General features: G+C 43.9%; 1 protein-coding gene across 1 annotated transcript in view; it reads left to right on the top strand.

The window, feature by feature from the left end:
• Positions 1–19064, top strand: part of UTP6 (UTP6 small subunit processome component) — a 391901-nt gene that overhangs the window by 299819 nt on the left and 73018 nt on the right. Inside the window, exon 15 of the mRNA XM_086930881.1 lies at positions 4094–4174. Within this exon, the coding sequence (XP_086787007.1) occupies positions 4094–4174 (81 nt within the window). The remainder of the gene's footprint in view (positions 1–4093; positions 4175–19064) is intronic.

The raw sequence follows: 19064 nt of genomic DNA, 5'->3' as shown, positions 1-19064 counted from the left end.
GTATAACACCAAGAATTTCTAGATGGTTGCTATCCGTTATGGAGTTTAATTATGAAATTGAATATGTTAAAGGGAAGAAAAATGTGATTGATGACTATCTATGAGGATGCCTTTAGATGTAGATTGTAATGAAGTTTGTGGTGACATTAATAGTGATATTGATGTTACCAAAGGAGCCTTAGCCTTGCCGTCTGAGGAGAGGAACAAAGCTAAGGAATGTGATTCTGTATTGTTGAAAGTGGAATCTAAGATCGTTCAAGGTTGGGATTTTGGCGATAGCAAAGATATAGAATTGAAGGAATGTTTTAGAATAAGAAATGAGTTGAGTTTAAACAAAGGAAATATGAGGAGATGGCAAATTGTACCTCCTGAAGGAGTGAGGAAACGTATTCTTGAGATTATTCATGAAGGTCATCCCAGTCAAGGAATGTCTAAACGAAGAGTTGGAGAATTATTCTGGTGGCCTGGAGTTGATAGTGAAGTTGAAGCTTTGGTGAAGAATTGTCAATTTGTAAACTTGTGCATCAACTCCTTTAGAGTGCACAACATTTCCAAAAAGACCTTGGGAAAAGTTGTCTATGGATTTTATTGGCCCAGTCAACCAGTTAGGAATGAAAAATAGGTTTATTCTTGTATTAGTGGACTATCATTGCAAATGGTTTGTGGTGGAAACCTTGGGTGAAATTAACACTAACAGCGTTATAGAATTTCTTGAAAGAGTTTTTCTAGAAGAAGGAATACCTGCTAGTTTGGTAACTGACAATGGAGTACATTTTGTCTCAAAGGAAATGGTAGATTATCTCAGAAGAATGGGTATTACTCATGAGAGAGTAGCTCTTTTTCGACCCCAAGTGAATGGGTTGGTAGAAAGAGTTAATCAAATCATAATGGATAATATACAATTGTCTCTCGCTAATAGGCTATCTTGGAGAAAGAGTTAAGAAAAATGATGTGGATGCATAGAATTACTCCACACTCCACTACTTGTGTGGCTCCTTTTGTATCTCTTAAGGGAAGAGAACCAGGGAAGAAAGAATGTCCTGTTTGGTTATGTAAAAAAAAAAGAAGATTTGGATTTATCGTGATCAAGCGTTGGAGAAAGTTGAGAGGTCAAGAAAGGATGACGAGTGGTTACAACTTTAGAAAAGGAGTAAAGCAGTTATGTATTCGAGTGGGTGATTGGGTTGTTGTACTGAAAAATGAATGAGTTTGTAAAGGTGAAAGCTAATATATGGGATCTTTTCAAGTTAAAAATATGAAGTCTAATGTTGTAATTTTAGATAATGATACAACTTGGAGCTTAGGAAAATTTTGCAAAGTGTGTAAACGGTGAAGTCTTATTTTATTTTTCACTATATTTACGTATATTTTTTTATATGAACAATTCAGTTATTGTGTCATAACAATGTTATTTAACTTAATATTATACCTTCATTTATTGTCTATGTAATGTTTAATTTCTTTGTATTTGCATAAAAGGGAGATCTGTAGAGATGTCTAGTTGCACCATGTCATAGTTCTTGTTGCTTAGTGACATATAGAATAGGAATAACTGAAGATTCCTAAGGGAACAGTTGTTAGAGGGCATTTGATTTGAAAGATGCTATTCTCAGCGTGGATGCTGTATTATTAATAAACTTCAAAGAAGATACTGAAGAAACCTGTAAAGGCTCGTCTTTTCACTATTGCATTGCAAATGCTCTTTTATTTATTTATTTAGTAGGGCGTACAAAGAACAGCCCTCCCTCCCTCCTTCCAAACAGCATCCAGCAGCAATGCCGTGGGAGTTTATATATGTATATATATATTTAGTTAGTACGGCGCCAATGTGCTTTCCGTGTAAAGAACGGGGCGTTCTCCTTCCAAACAGCATCCAGCAGCGATGCTGTGGTCTTTTATTTGTTTATTTGTTTTTTTCTTGTTTGATAATATTGCATCACATTAAAATGCCTGTGTTTTTTTCTACTGCTACAGTGAGGTTTGTTGTGTGGTGCCTCTATAACAGCTACATTTTCATTGTAAATCTCGTGAATAATATGGCCATATTAGTTGGCAAGCTGTTTGTTCCACCCACATGCTAACCATTACTGCCCGAGTTCCACCCTAGGCTGGGAAGAGCAGCCAAAACTTGGAAGCCCCCCTCCGAGCTTGGGTCAGTGACACTCCATGGCACTGCTGCCAGGGCTGCTGCAAAGGCAATTTGGGGGGCATCCATGTTTGAGCAGAGAAACTGCATAATTCACTCTCTTGACATGCTCAACTTCCATAACACTGTCGCTCCGGCAAAATTCTGCAGCCTCAACTTCATTCTCTAGAAAGTTGAACTTTCTCAACCTGCCTCGTGTTTATCATGGCTTTCTCTCCTCATCCGTGGGTAACCGGCAAGCCATCTTTAACTAGCCGCTCTGGCAGCAGGACGCGATGTCTCGCTGCGGCGCCATGTCTCGCACTGAGCTGGCTGGGGGTGGTATTCCTGCTTGTTTTGGCATCTTCCTCGATTGTACACTGTAGGCCGGTAGTTTGAATATTTTGAAGCACCCGACGGCAGAAGCCTTCCAGTGGGGAGCTACTCGGTCTACGTTTTTTGAAGTCTGAAATAAAAGGATAAATGGAGGGCCTGGCTGCAAAGCAGAAATAAGAATGGACGCCGGGAAAACGGGTGTACTGGGCACTTACCCTGGAGATGTGAGAGGCTGGTCAAACTCCTTCCCAGCGATGAGCCTCCAGCCCCAGGTTCCGGGGCCTTCCATAACGATACGGGTCATGTCGGACATGCTGCTTTAACTTTACAATAGCTGCCGCCCACACAGCACTCGTGGGGTGGGCCGGCAGGTATTTTTAAAGTGAAAGCGCAATGCCGAATCAAAGAATGTAGTGCTTTATCGCCACTTCCGGTCCACTACACTTACTCGGAACAACCCCAGGGCATACTGGAGAACATCAATAACTTTATCTATACACACATTGTCCAATAAATGAATTACATGCATGTGGCAGTTAGAGTGCTGGTTATTTCGACATGAAGTAATGGTGACACTTTGGACGGCCCTGGGGGCGCCCGAGGGAGATGGCGACAGGAGGACGCTGCACCGCTTGGGGATCGAGGACGAGGTAAATTTTAAACAAGCTGTCGGCATTGTGAAAAAATATAGTGCGTCCTGACTAATGAAGGAAACTGTGTAACGTCGCAAGAGAAAGATCCAGTCTGGATGGGCCGTCCTAGAAGGAGACTGGCGGTAACAAAGACTAAAAAGCCTTGCTTACAATCAAAAGGCAGCGTTTTGCATGGAGGATGACGCCAGCCAATGAGAATGATGGGCGGGACTTCAACTCCACTTCTGAAACCTCCTCAATTACAATAATCCTCGCAGAGCGAGCAGCGCACACGCGCTCCAATGCAGGTCTGCGAGATCTAAAAAGGCTTCACTAACATTTTCACTTTGTAGATGTAATGAAACCTTGTTGCCATTGTTCCTGATTCAAACTGAAGAAAGACCCCTAGCTGAAGGTGGCTCAAAAAAGGGTACTGGCCCAAAGCGTATGACTACTCCCTTAGGCAACTCTTGTGTCTGTGTAACAGAGAAAAACTAGGTTTTCAAACTCACTCGATCGAGACTGAACATAGTTATAAAATTTCAGAGCAGGAAGTGGGGTTGCGCTGAGCACCAAAAATAAATCTTACAAACAAGGTTGTTATTTCCACTTTGCTTCTGTTTGTTGCTCTGACACACAAGATAATGAAATGTACTTATATTACCACCACAGAGTGATAGACGTCATTGTTTCTCTAACATTTCAACACACAGCCATGTATCAATTTTAGTGTTTTATTTTTTTTCATCAAAATGTTAAGTTTATTTTTGTACTCTTGTCCCACGAATACAATTTTGCATTATAGAACAATAAGTAATTAACAGTTTTTATGTATGTTTGTGGTATTTTTACATTCCAGTTTTTGTATGATAGGATGTTTTTGTGTACTTTATTTCCAACAAAATATTTTTCAATTGAGCTTTGCTTTTTAGTGTGTGCTGTGCCAAATGGTACATGGCGGACAATTTTTAAATGTTTCTTATTCTCTTTTACCTTATAGGATAGCTTGCCCTTGTGGAGTTTATGGGTGCAGTGGAGTGAAGAGACTGAAAGTCCGGATGCCACTGAAGCAGTATTTCAGGTATTGTGTACCCTGCATACAAAAGTGACCAGAAGTAAAAGATGGCTTCATGTGACTGCATGCACTGCGTTTTCCTGCTAAAATTGTATTTCTGAATGAAGGGAAACATAGATGTTTTCCAGTAATGTATTTTCTTTATATTGCCATGCTGTTAAAAATGACATGTATGCACGGACGATCCCGAACTCTTCTAGCTTATATAGCATGTTATTCTCTGTTTTGAACAGAGAGTCTTTTACTTTCAGATAAGGTGCCGGTCTAGTGTGGGGATCGGCAGTAATTTTTCTGTGGTACATAAACTGGGTTTGTCTTCAACTCTTCTATTCTTATCCAAGGACTCTTGCCAAGAGTCCATGCATCAGGATTAACTATGGCAGAGTTGCACATAGCTTGTATTGTGCAGCCATGCTTTGTATATAAGGACTGTGGAGCTATTTGATTGAAGTTTGCCATCTGGGATGCAAGCATTGGCAAAGCCTATGCAAGAGCTATTGGCTTTGTTAAATGTCTTTTAGCCATATTATACTGCAGCATGGCTGCTGTTCAGATCAAAGTTAGTGGTGTAGTTATGAGTGTCGTGCAGTGAAGTGTCGTGCGGTGGAGTGTCCTGCGGTTTGTCATAGAGAGTAGTGGTGTAGAATGCAGTGAGGGGTGGCTTGTCATAGAGGGTAGTTGAGTGTCGTGTGGAGTGGTGTGGCGTGTCGTTGTGTGGCATGTCGTGGTGTGGAGTGTCGAGGTGTGTAGAGTGTCGTGGCGTCGAGTGGGGTGTCGTGGGGAGTGGCGTGTCGTAGAGGATAATGGAGTAGTATGTCATAGAGTACAGTGTCCGTGAGTCGGGTAGAGTGGCGTGGGATAGAGTGGCCTAAAGTGAAGTGACAGACTGGAGGAGAGGGAAGTAAAGTATTGATTAGTGGAGGGGCGTAGAGGAGAGTGGAGTAAAGTGTTGTAGAGTAGAGAGGCTTAGAGTGGTGTTGTGTCGTAGCATAGACTGAAGTAGAGTGGACTGGCATAGAGTGGAGTATGTATGTATGGTGTGGTAGCGGGCTGTCATTAAAGACAACACATTTTCAATTGAAATGATTATTACATTGGCAAATACATGCAGTTTTACTGATTAAACTATACAGCACACAAACGATAATGTGTCAATGTCATCACCTAGAGTATTGACTGGTCTTGATCATATTAAGTTTTTTTGTTTCCACCACACTTCAGAATTACAAAAATAAATGTGCTTTATTAGTTGGGCTTTTTAAATGTTGTGTGCTAGAAAAAAGTATTTCCTTTCACATCCCCAGATTCACATAAATCCTATTACTCTGAAGTCATATAAAGGAAAGTAGACATCAAGCTCCATCGGAAGACAGTGCCAGACATTTGACCTCTGTCTTTGAATGCACAGCAAATGTAACTAGATAAGAAAAAAATATATAAATGCCTGTTTATAGAAAGTGAGCACTTGTGGAAGAATACAAGGAGTGAGCTAGTAGTGGTAAACAGGCTATTCTTTACAGGAGTGACAAAGACATGCTGACACCCTCAAACAGATAAAGCCTGCAAATTGAAAATAAGCACATGTGAGTTAGAAACCACTAAAACAATGGTAAGCAATGGACGAAATGCATTACTAGGTCAGCTTTCAGAATGTCCTGAAGAAGTCTTTAGCAACCAGAGAGCTTCGACCTAAAATATGATGAGCCAGTAGTGGAAACGGGATGAAATTAGAAGTGTGAGAGGTAATGCCCCCATTAAGATGAGACTTGTGAAGCCAAAGCAAAAGGACAGACTAAAGCACATATCAATGTCCTGGGCCATAAGGGTTGGAACTGCAGGGCACTTCAGGGGTTAAAGCATCCACATGTCCCAGTCTGCAAATTATACAAGATCAGAGTTAGTTACAAATGTAGAGAAAATTGGTTGATGAGGCACACCTTAAACCAGGTTTGCACGAGGGTCTAGGAAAACTTCATAGTGGAAAAGTGGGGGGTCCTAAAACCATGGTGAATGTAATAAGCGAAGAGGCTAAAGTCAGAAAGTCCTCTGACAACTGTGGCATCTAATTTTGGTTCCACTTACACCTTTTTACATGAGCGGAGTCTTCATTCCAAACTTTGGAACTTTTTTCTCCTTTTAAACGGTTCTCTAGATAGTAGCTGTTTGTTTTCTCATTCTTTGTCTGTTGGTTTACAATTTATATTTTCCCCAGATTGCATACTATTTCTTTTTTTGTACATAACATTTCAATCAGAAAATGAAACTAAACTTTTGAACAGCATCTTCAAGATTGGCAGCCTTCAAATCTTTGGCTATCTCTTCTGGAGTGACAAATGCAAGTGCTGTCAGTCATCTAATCATAAGACTCCCAAATGTGTGAAAAACATTTGGCTAGATGATGTAAGGAGTCTTGCACAATTTTCCTTTCTTTTTTGAGTTAGAAGTTGAGATTTAGGTTGCTGGGGCGAATTGCTCGATTGCCTCTAATTTTTTTACAAGAAAAGTGCCAGTGTGTGACTGGCTACCAGAGAAAATGAAAACTCCTCGTCTTCCTAAACAAAACAAAATAAGTACTTCATAATCTTCTACCACTAAGTTCCTGACTGCTGCACACACCGGTCTAAAAGGTACATAAAGCCACCATCATTTTCAGTATTAAGACTTGAGGTTCAATATGCTTCAAAGACCCACTGCTCTATTTGAACATAAACCATACATTTGCCGGGAGGGACTCCCTTGCTGCTGTTAAGTGTTTAAATGCCTAGTGTTGGATTGATCATCCTCGTGGTCACTCCAGTGGAAGATCAGATCTTTCAACCTTTTACTGAATAGGAGTTTCTGTGTTCATACCACTAGTTTAACCCCTTCCATGCTGGTGACAAACCCCAGCCGTCATGCACTACGGTGCTCGTGTGCTGATGACGGCTGGGGTTCGTCTCGGCCCGCCCGTGTTCGTCCGGCGGCCGCACACGGGGGAAATCGCGGCCGCACGGAAGGGGTTAACAGTGCTACCTGAATCTGGAAACATTTTTGTTCGAGGCATGTGTGCTGTAGATACACATACTTTGTATACTTCTGCCATCTAGTGTTGGGTCAGGATGTTTGCAAGTTGTTTTTCTTCGAAGAAGTCTTTCCCAGTCATGAGTTAAGGTGACGCCTCCTTTTAGTGATAGTGCACATGGGCATCGACTCCATTGTTAGATTGCTTTTTTTCCCGCAATCGGATTCTGATGTGTATTGCTGCGCTCTGATTCGAAACAGTCAATCAGGATCCCTTCAGTTCGCAATTCACTCTACCCTTGTCTGTATTATTTTCGATCGCTTTACTATCTTCTGCATGTCGAAGAACTTCGGAAAACTTTCATTAACCCTAAAAGAACTCTAACTGCAGCCTTCATGCTTAGATCTTCTCCGATTTCCACTCGAAGACCCTGCATCGAGTCTTCTGCCGATTGAACGCACGCCATTGAAATTCTGTCCTAGGTGCCATCCTAAATAACCGCACACGGATATTAAAATGGTTTGTAACCTTTGTCCCAAACCGAAAACTATCCCTGCAAAATCATGGTTTAACTCGGATCTCAACAATGAAAGACAAGTTCTTTAACTGCCAGAAAGAACCTAGAGACAACTTCGAACTGCTAGATCCGTGTACAAGAAGCACATCTTCTCTGAAAAGGCTTCCTTCTTCCGAACACAGCTCTCCCGGGCCAAAAATAGACCCAGAGAACTGTTCAATATTATTAGAAATCAAACCTCCCCAAACCCTCCCCCCCACATGTGCCACCACAGGCAAATGTGAAGATATAGCTAACTTTTTCTCTGACAAAATTGACCAATCCTTCACACTAACTCAAATCCCCCCACCCCCCTCTGTCTCCCTGATACTATTTCAACACTCTTCTCTGCTCGCACCCCCTGCATCCTCCCCACACCCACTGTCCTCCACCCCTCCTGAATTTCCCCTTGACAACACTCTGCTCAAAAAGTTCAAAACTTGAAGTCTTTAACATCCTGTCCAAATTAAAACCATCCTCTCACACTAAAGACCCTCTCCCTTCCTCCCTTGTCCATGGCCTAAAGCACGTCATTCTACCATTTGGGAATAATATAATCAACTCCTCCCTTTCCTCCGGGTGCGTCCTGGCCTCCCTCCAACTTGGACAAATCGTGCCCATTACAAAAAACCCTAAGGCGACCCGAACGACCCCAAAAACCTTCACCCCATCTCAAACCTCCCCATAATCTCTAAAACCCTTGAAAAATGTGCCCTTCAGCCACTGGATAAACACGTTGACACTTACAACCTACTCAACCCTCTACAATTCAGCTTCCACAAAGGCTGCAGCACTGAAACTGCATTGCTAAATATAGTTGATGACATCCACCTTGCCCTAAACAATGACGAGACCTGCCTACTCATTCTCCTTGACCTCTCTGCAGCATTTGACACAGTTAACCATTCAACCTTACTCTGTACACCTAAATCTCAGTTTGGCCTTAATGGCACCGTCCTCAACTGGTTCAACTCCTATTTCCAACACAGAACCCAACAAGTAAAAATCCCAAACTGCCTATCTAGCCCCATTCCGGTCTCTCTCGGTGTCCCCCAAGGATCCATCCTCTCTCCTGCTCTCTTCAACCTATTCATGGAGTCCCTTACCCTCATTCTCAAACAAGCCGGTATTATCTATCACCTACATGCTGTGAAACACCCAACTGTACTATAAAATAAATCCCACTCTGATGTACTGCCCTGATTAATATCCAATCCTGATTCTATACCAATCACCTCAAACGTAATCCTAATAAAACTGAAATCTTTCTTTTCTCTCCCAAAAACGGCCCTCTCCCCATGCAAACATGGATCTCTGACCTTAATGCCCTAAGCTGTCCACTCTCCCCTCCAAATCAGTACAATCCCTCGGCTTTGCCTTCGACAGTAAATTTACACTCAACTCCCATATAAAAAAACTCGGCAACAGGAGCGCTTTTTACGCTCCAACATCTCCAAAAAATCAAACCCTCCATTCCAGTGAAAAATGTCAAATCAGTTGCACAACCCCTAGTCCTCTCGAAAATCGACTATGGTAATGCCCTTCTCTCCGGTTCACCTAAAGTTCATTAGGCCCCCCTCAAATCTGTTCTAAATCTAGAGGCGAGACTTACAACTGACTGCAAATGTTCTGACCACATCTCTCCTGCTCTTAAGTCCCTTAAATGGCTTCCTATTGAAGGCAGATCCGCCTATAAATTAGCCTGCATTACGCACAAAGCCCTCCATCAAAAGACCCCGCTCTACTTTCAAACAAACTCAACACATTTGGCAGTGCCCGACCGATGGGAAGCTCTAACTCTCTCCTCTTCGTCCCCTCTATGCTAAAAAAGAAAGGCGCACAATCTTGCTCCTTCTCTGGTAAGACTCCCATCATCTGAAATGTCCTCCCTAAAGACCTACAAGTTAATCCTTCATCTGTCAGTTTGAAAAATGACCTAAAAATGCACCCGCTCCCCAAATATTGGGGCCCATAATCATTCTATTTCCATTCATGCCGCACATCTCTTCCTTTTGAATCTCCTGTCTTCCCCCCCTCTCTCCCACCTCTCCTGTACTCTACCAACACCTATTCGCCTCCTACCGTACCCATCCTCACTTCCTGCGTCCCACTCTTTCCACCTCTCTCCTATCCCATCTATTTGCCTCCCCTCCTTCCACACTCGCCTTACCCCTCCCTATTGACAAGCTCCTTTTTACTGTTTTATAATTTTTTATTATTTCATCCATATGTTGTTTTATAAATAGCTTCATCCTCTCACATTGTATCAAAATCAAGATATGTTTCATTTTTTCTCTTTAAGTCTACCATATCTAAATGTTGCATTTCATTACTATTTGTTTTCTAACCCATGTACTAGCATCATTCCAATGTAAAGCGCTCTGATACCCAAGGGTGAAGCCAGCGCTATATAAAACCTCTTAAATAAATAAATGTGACTATATGTCAACCCTGGATCTAAAGGACACATACGTTCATATACTCATTCACCCAGCACATAGCAAATACCTCAGATTTGTGATAGGGAAAAATCACTGTCAGTTCAAAGTGCTTCCGTTTGGAGTAATAACTGCACCCAGGGTGTTCACCAAGTGTCTAGCACTAGTAACGGCACATCTGAGATAACAACAGATACGTCTTCCCATACTTAGATGATTGGCTCATAAAAGCCAGCTCACATCTCAATTGTGTTCATCACACTCCAATTACCTTAAATCTTCTACATCAGTTGGGATTCAGTCTATAGGGATGTAGGATCTGCTTTTATGGTTACCCCCATTTGCTGCCTGGTGCTATGCTGTTTCTGACTAGTCTGACTGGGATCCTGCTAATCCGGGCCCCACTCTGTGCTTTCTACCCTAAATCGGTATGGTAAGTACTTAAATACATCCCAGATTAGACTCTTGTGTACCCTTGTCAGTCTGTAGAATATGGTACTGAGGTACCCAGGCATAGGTACATTAGGGGTCCCCAATGGGTTGAAGCTTGCATTATGTTAACCATGAGGGACCACTCAAACTGTAACTACAGGCCTGCCATTGCAGCCTGTGTAAGCTGGTGCTAGCACCACTTATGAAAAATATATTTTTCCCTATATCTGACTATAAATGTGCGTAGGCTCGCGTCCGCGCAGCGGACGCGTGCAGCGGGCGCGCCGGAAGCGCGCCGAAGTCGAGCCAAAGTCCAGCCCGTCTGCGCCCGTCCGCGCCAGGACGGGGCGCGGGGCTGGGACTCCCTGCTCATCTCAGCCTCAACCGCTGCGCTACGCCAGGCAGGTATTGCTAGATCTATGTCCTGATGTCCCCGTTCTTTGTAAACACAAGATGGAGGCACTTTCGCTACATAGTTGCCCTTCATGTACTTTCACGACTACTAGGTGGTCTAATGAAAATCCCATAACTAAGCAGGCTAAGGCTGGCCTAATCAACTGTCGCTCACTCAGCAAACACAACATTCAAATACATCACCTACTTGAGGATGATGGACTAGATGTCCTGTTTCTAACCGAGACGTGGTTAGGCGAATTCTCTGACCCTGATGTCATTGAGGCAATGCCCCCTGGCTATTCCCTTTCCAGAATAGATAGGAAGGATGGTAGGGGAGGAGGTATTGCTATAGCCACTAGATCTCCAATAGTCTGTTCTCTATCTCCTATCACAATTGACCATTGTGAAGCTGGCTCCTTCACCATAATCTTTGGCCCGCAACTTTCTCTGTCAGGTATTCTCGTATACAGGCCCCCAGGCAGATTGTATGACTTTACAACTAGCCTTACAGAAGCTACAGCACACTTAGCAATTAGAAAAAACAAACTGATTGTGCTAGGGGACATGAACGTCCATTTTGATGATCCCCATGATACTGAAGCCAGGGACATCAGGTCTGAACTGCTCTCTCTACAGCTCGACCTTATCAACAGTGATCCCACCCATAGACTTGGCCATCTTTTAGATCCTATTTTTATGAATGGCTCCGGTGCTCAAGTCCAATGCCCTATTCCGGTTCCCTGGACTGATCACTTTTTTATCCCATTTGTTCTTTCACTATCCGGTCCCAAACCAGTTTGTAACCATCGCTACCTACGGCGCAACTGGAAAAACTTCTCTTGCGAGAGTTTTAATAAGATACTAGATACAGGAGGTTCCCTGGGTGGCACAGACACTGAAACTGCCAACAGTCTCCTGCAGAATCACATTCGGAAATCCTTAGACACCATCGCTCCCATTCGGGAAGTGAAAAACCTTAAAAATGTTAGAAAGTCTAGTCCTTGGTTCACGCCCGAGCTTCAGGCTGCTAAATCAGCCTGTAAAAAACTGGAGCGTGAGTGGCGCACTAACTGCTGCCCTACAAACAAAATACTGTATAAAAGTGCACTCAAACAGTACTATAGAAAAATACGCTCCTCAAAAGCTCTCCACTACAAAACTCGCATAGGGGAGGCGGAGAACTCTTCAAAAGAGCTCTATAAAATTTTTAAAGAAATATCGGTGCTCACCAACGATAATCAATCTTGCAATGACTCAACCGAAACCTGTAACAACATAGCCCAGTACTTCTCTAGGAAAATCACCAATATTTATGCCAACTTCTCTGATCTGCCGACCTCTGGCCACGATTTTAAGGAGACTGCAGAAATTGATCCCACGGCACAAAGTCTTTCTTATTTCTCTGTACCGCCCACTGACATACTCATAAAGATATGCAAAAGTGTCAAATCCGGCTCCCCCCGGGACCCAGCCCCACCCAAGGTTTTAGCCACCAGCCTACAAGTACTGGAACCTTATTTCAGGCATGTCATTCAACTATCTTTCTCCTCGGCCTGTCTTCCGGATGACTGGAAAAAGGCGATAGTCCTGCCCATAAAAAAGAAACCTAACATCAGTCAGGATATCTTGGAAAATCTTCGACCCATTTCCCTTCTTCCCTATCTGGCCAAAGTGAGCGAGAAAATTGCTAATAAACAACTGATGGCCCACCTTGAATCCAATCACTCCCTGCACGGCTCCCAGTCTGGTTTCAGAACCAACTATTCTACGGAGACAGCGCTTCTAAGAGCGACTGAAACTCTTCGGGCAGGAGCAGATGAGGGTCACACTATGGCACTCATCATGCTGGACCTCAGCGCCGCGTTTGACACTGTAGCTCATTCCATCTTGCTACAGTATCTAAACGAAGCTGGGGTCACCAAGACAGCATTAGGCTGGCTCAAAGCCTTCCTTCTGGGCCGTAGCTTTCAGGTCCAGAGAGGGGCTTTCCTTTCAGATAGCATTGCTCTTGAACAGGGGGTACCTCAGGGCTCTGCCCTGAGTCCGACCCTGTTCAATTTGTACATGGCTCCTCTGGCAGTTGTGGTTCAATCGTATGGCATAAATTTAGTATCGTATGCCGACGATACCCAACTGCTCATCTCGCTATCCCAAGCCCCGACCTTAGCTGCAACTAATTTCAAAAACTGCATGCAGGAGTTGGCAGGTTGGATGAACCAACACTGCCTAAAACTTAACGGCTCCAAAACAGAGGTTCTTATAATAGGCGGTAGTGACTCCAGCTGGACTCAGGAATGGTGGCCTTCCTGTCTGGGACCTTTACCCACTCCTGCCGCAGAAGCCACGAACTTAGGGGTTTGGGTTGACCCTAGACTCTCTTTTGATAGTCATGTCCACAAAGTGGTAGGGAAATGTTTCGGGGTGTTAAAAACCCTAAATCGTACTCTTGACCTCCTTCCACTAGAGGCTAGACGTACCTTGACTCAATCACTTGTCACCTCCCGTTTTGACTACGGCAATGTGCTCCTCTTAGGGACAACTGAAAAGAACAAGAACAAGCTTCAAGTCCTACAAAATACGGCAGCACGGCTAGTCCTTAAATTACCCAAGAGAGCTCCTTCTAAATCCGCCTTGGATGCCCTTCATTGGCTCCCCATCAGAAAAAGAATTCTCTTTAAGGCACTGCTCATTAGCCACAGGATCATCTCAGGGACAGCTCCTGACTATCTCACAGACTTAGCTATACCCTATGAGCCAATTAGAGCTCTCCGCTCTATGGGGAAGGGTCTCCTTAAAATGCCTCGCGTAAAGAAGGCCAGGATGGGTGGTCGTTCATTCCGCGCCTTGGCGGCCAAACACTGGAATACCCTTCCCACGCATATCAGACTAGCTGAAACAGAAACCAGTTTTAGGAAGAGCTTAAAAACCCACCTGTACACCCTATGATCTCGGCCTCTTCATCCAGCTACTTTCTCCACAGCGCGGGGACACGCCGGGAAGGCGTCACCAGGCGCTTTACAAACTCATTTATTATTATTATTATCTAAGATCACTGCACTTAAAACCTATAAGTCACCCCTAAAGCAGGCCTTTCAATCCTGAAGGCAGAGTGCTTGGTTCTAGGTGTGAGGGTGCCCCTGCATGAGCAGGACACCCATTTTCTTAGGGTACTTAAGGGCTTACCTGGGAGTGGGTCCCTAGATTCGTCATGGGAAAAGATTCATTTTGAGGCACCAATTCTACTTCGACCATATCGGCACTCTGGACTTTGCTCTGGGTATCAAGGCTGCAACTGGGAAGACTTCTGCTGCTCCTGATTTCATCGCCCTCCTCGTCTGCTGCCACGTCAGTGCCTGTGCTCCATACAGGAACCTTCCAAGGCCTGTGGGCATCCAAGACACCTGAAGGAATCTCCCTTGAAGTGAATGAGTCACTTCCCTACATCAGCAGGCACCACAACTAAGCTGACCAGTCTGCTGATCCTGGCTCCTACTGACTACGCAAGGCTCAGCAACATAGGTGCTAGTTCTTCACATCCCTCTCATGTCCTCTCACCAAGTTTGAGGCTAGTATCCGTCGTCGGAACCGCAGGAACCAAACCTGTGTGCATCGTGATGATTTGCTGTTGCAAAGGCTTGTTGGTTTCCTTCCAACAAGATCTTCTGGCTACAAGTAGACCCCACCTCAAGCATCTCCTGTGACAAAGATCTTCATCCTGAGTACATCACTTGCACTGTGGGCCTGAATCTTATGACAGCAGCTCGAGGTCCTCTCGCAACTCCTGTACTTCCAGCATGTGGGTTCTCTCGAGGGTCTCCTTTGATTTCTGTGGGCTCCCCTGATTGCTCCGGGCCTCATCTGACTTCCCTGTTCGTGGTGAGTAACCTGGACTTTGCTTGTACCGACAATGCACCTTCTTCGCCTCCCACGTTGTTTGCAGTTGCCAAAGCTTGTTGGTGCTCCCGACGGACACCGACCCCTCAACTCTCGACATCCAACGTGGAACAGCTGTTGAACGGCTCCTGGTCTTCCATAACGCCGCCTGGTCCTCACAGCTGTAGCTCCAAGGTCACAGTCATCTCCCCTGTAACACCCGACTTCAGTGGGCATTCGTCTCCAGGTCTCCTGGTCACTTCCAAGTGGCATAGACTCAGTCCCCTCTGCTTGCAGGTACTTCTTGACTTGTATCCACCTTTGGGTTCCACCGAACACTTACAACTTCTCCAGCAGCGACATCTTCCGGATGTCCTCCACTTAGTTTGAAGATGGTTTCTGATGCTACTTCACACCTATGCACCCTGCTTCCCTGGTGCAGGTATCCTGGTTCCTAAGGTATCCACGGGTGGGATGGCTCGCCAAACTTTTGTTTTTCACTGGGTTTCTTCGTGGTCCACTAGGAAGGGCCCTTCTTCTTTAAAATTGCGACCGCGACGTACCCATTGACTTGCATTGATCCCACGGTCATGTTCCCACTCTCCGGCTAGGAGATATCTGTATGTGTTGGTGAGTGTCTCATAATAAATACATATTTTTATAAATACACTGTGTGGGTGTTTTTCACTTCATCACTATCTGTAAGATTATGTTCCGGTAAAACAAGCTTCTTTACATTTCTTCTGGACAAAGCCTGAATTCTGCTCTCCACAGCTACCACTTGGAGTGCTTTCTAAGGTTGTCTAAGACCACTAAAATCACCATAAGGGTTGTCTGGATTGGTGCAAGGTGCCCACTTACTTAAGTGAATATCTTATACCAGGCCAGCCTCTCACACAGTCTATATACAAAAATCCCATCTTCAAGCCAATCAAACACACCCATATCTAGGAGCCATTCTAAATACTCACATGGCTCTAGCATATCCTAGTGCAGCCAGGATTCAGAATTTACAAACGTTGTTACCTCAGTTTCAAGTCAAACAGTATCTCTCAGCCAGAAATGCGCCCTCTTCAAGAATGCTTAGCACGTCAGTGGAATCAATCACAGGGTCGGCTGACAGATCTAGTGTTGGTAGACAGCCAAACTCCTTGCTCTCTACAGTGGTGGAACACACACATTTTTTCAAAAGGGCAGCCATTCATCGACCCTATTCCACAATTCGTTCTCGCAACAGACGCATCTCTCACAGAGTGGGAAGCACACTTGCAACATTTGTCAGTTCAGGGTCTTTGAAACTCCAGGCAGTAGAACTATCACATCAACTACCTAGAGCTGCAAACAGTACAAGTAGCATTGAAAGCAATATTACAAGGATGTACTGTATACAAAAACCGGGGCGGGGGAACACTCTCTTGAACTGTCACCCCTCTCTGTCCATTTAGAGTTGGGCAATTCTTCACAAAATCCATCTACTAGCAGAGCACCTTCCAGGCACAGACAACATCTTTGCGGATCTCCTCAGAAGAAAGAAACAACAACTTTACCCACAACTTGTCCTTAAGTTCTTTCAAAAATGGGGATTTCCACAAATAGACCTCTTTGCCACAGAACTCAAAATGCCCTGACTTTGCCTCCAGGTTCCCACTCCCTCTATCCAAAGGCAATGCCCTATGGATGTACTGGTCAGGGAGATTTGCTCATGCTTTTCTGCCTCTCCCTCTCCTTCCATTTCTGGTTCGAAAACTTAGGCAGACATCTCTAACAATGATTCTAGTAGCTCCTTCATGGGCTTGTCTGCCATGGTTCACCACAGTGTTGGAACTGTCAACGGGTCCACATCAGAAGCTTTCCATAACGTCTCACACAGAACCGTTGTGAAACCAGACATCCAGATCCAAAAGACCTCAACCTTGCGATTTGGCTCCTGAAGTCATAGTTTGGTTATCTAAACCCACCACCAGGGTGTATGACAATTCTTAAAGAAGCAAGAAGACCTACCACTAGAGCATGTTATGCAGCAAAATGGAAAAGATTTGTCATATATTGTAATAATTCAATTGACCCACTAGATGCATCTATACAAAACATTATTTGTTCTCTTTTGAATCTACAACCCGCAGGTTTACTCTAAACATCTATTCGACTACACCTTTTAGCAGTAGCTGCATATCGTCAGAACATGCAACATTTATCTTTATTTAAAGTACCTGTGATCAAGGCCTTTATGGAAGGCCTTAAAAGAATAATACCACCCAGAGTACCACCTGCACCTGTTTGGAACCTTATCATTGTTTTTACATTACTTATGGGCCCACCGTTTGAACCGTTACACAATTGTTCCTTACAATTTCTTTCATGGAAAGTTGCCTTTTTAATAGCATTACTTCACTAAGATGAGTTGGTGAGTTACAGGCATTATCCTTAGAAGAACCCTTCTTTCAACTGCATAAAGATAGGATTGTTCTTCATACAAACACAAATTTCTGCCAAAAGTTGTCTCTGTTTTTCACATTAACCAATCAGTTGAGTTACCTGTATTCTTTCCTCAACCAGATTCCGTAACAGAGAGGGCTCTACACACACTTCATGTCAAAAGAGCATTATTGTACCTCATTGATATGAAAAAAGATTTTTGCAAAACATATTTTTGTTGCTTTTGCTCCACCTTCATAAAGGGAAACCCATCTCAAAATCCGGAATTTCGAGATGGATTTTCAAATGTATTCAAACTAAAATAACTTTAACAGTACCTGCTTGGTCGTACTCTATTCACAAAATAGGAGCATCTGTGGTCTTTTTAGGTAACATTCCCATAGCTGACATATGTAAGGCAGCTACATGGACTACACCTCACACATTGACAAAACATTATTGTGTAGATGTGTTAGCACGACAACAGGCTACTGTCAGACAGCCAGCACTAAAACACTCTTTCAAACAACTGCAACACCCACTGGTTAGCCACCCCTTTTGGAGGGTACTGCTAAACAGTCTATGCAAAGCATGTTTATCTACAGCACAGATGCCTCGAACGGATTATGTTACTTACCTGTAAGCATCTGTTCTTGGCATGTAGAGCTGTAGATTCACAAGCTCCCTCCGTCCTCCCCGGACACCTATGGATGTTGCAGTTTTTTCGCATTATATATGCATGGACATCTCTATACTGCACTTACTCCATTCTCACCCTCTTGTTGGAAAACAATCTAACAATGGAGTCTATGCCCATGCGTACTCTCACCGAAAGGAGGAGTTACCTTCCCTCGTAAAAGGGAAAGACTTCTTTGAAGAAAACAACTTGCAAACATCCGGACCCAACAATAGATAGCAGGAGTATACAAAGCATGTGAATCTACAGCTCTACATGCCAAGAACCAATGCTTACAGGGTAAGTAACACAATCCATTCTTGTTAATGCACTAGGTTCCCTTACAAGTTTGGCTGTTCGTAAGAAGTTATGTTTTGTTTCTGTAAGTGAACTTTGCACCCCTACACTCTTTGTTGTAGTTCACAAATATCTCTCCCCTAATCTTGTCACTTGCCAGTCTTCACATGTGTGCAGAGATGAGGGTTATATGTTTGTACCATCAGCATAATTGATCTAATGTATTGTGGCTATCGGTTTGTTCGATGCCTTAGCAACCCAGGGTGACAAAACCTTGTTGTAGGCACATATGGATAGACCAACTAGAACTTTTCTACCGGGTTTTTCTTACTGGTGTTGCGATTCTGGTTTTCAAGTCTTTCTTCACAGTCTAGCAGCTATGCCCTACAAACTGGCCTTGTAATGCTTCTGTTTGGCATGGGCTGGAACCATCCTTACAGTGAATGGTGATAAAGCGCCCGCACCCTTTCCTATTGGGTAACATTGTATCTGAAAGAGACTATTAGTTATAGATTCCTCACCTTAGAATTACCCCCAAGCGTCAGGCTGGATACGGAGAATTTTTTTCGCAGCTGTACCCCTGCGCGCCAGTAGGTGGCATCAGTCGACTAAGTGTTAATCGCCCGCGTCGTGATCATCGTCGGCGTCGTGATCGCCGGATGCCGTCAAGGTATCTACGTAGATGACGCCCTCAGACGCTGACATCAGTTCTTTCTTTTTCCTCGCCAGCCAGCGCAGATCCGGACAGAGCGGTAACCTTAGTCACTTTTTAACTACCTTTTTTTTTACTTTTGTTGACTTCTTTTCGAGTC

This window comes from Lissotriton vulgaris, chromosome 7 (assembly GCF_964263255.1).
Source record: "Lissotriton vulgaris chromosome 7, aLisVul1.2, whole genome shotgun sequence".
Lineage (NCBI taxonomy): Eukaryota > Metazoa > Chordata > Amphibia > Caudata > Salamandridae > Lissotriton > Lissotriton vulgaris.
The sequence above is the reverse complement of the archived record's forward strand: the minus strand, read 5'-3'. Positions and strand labels throughout refer to the sequence as shown.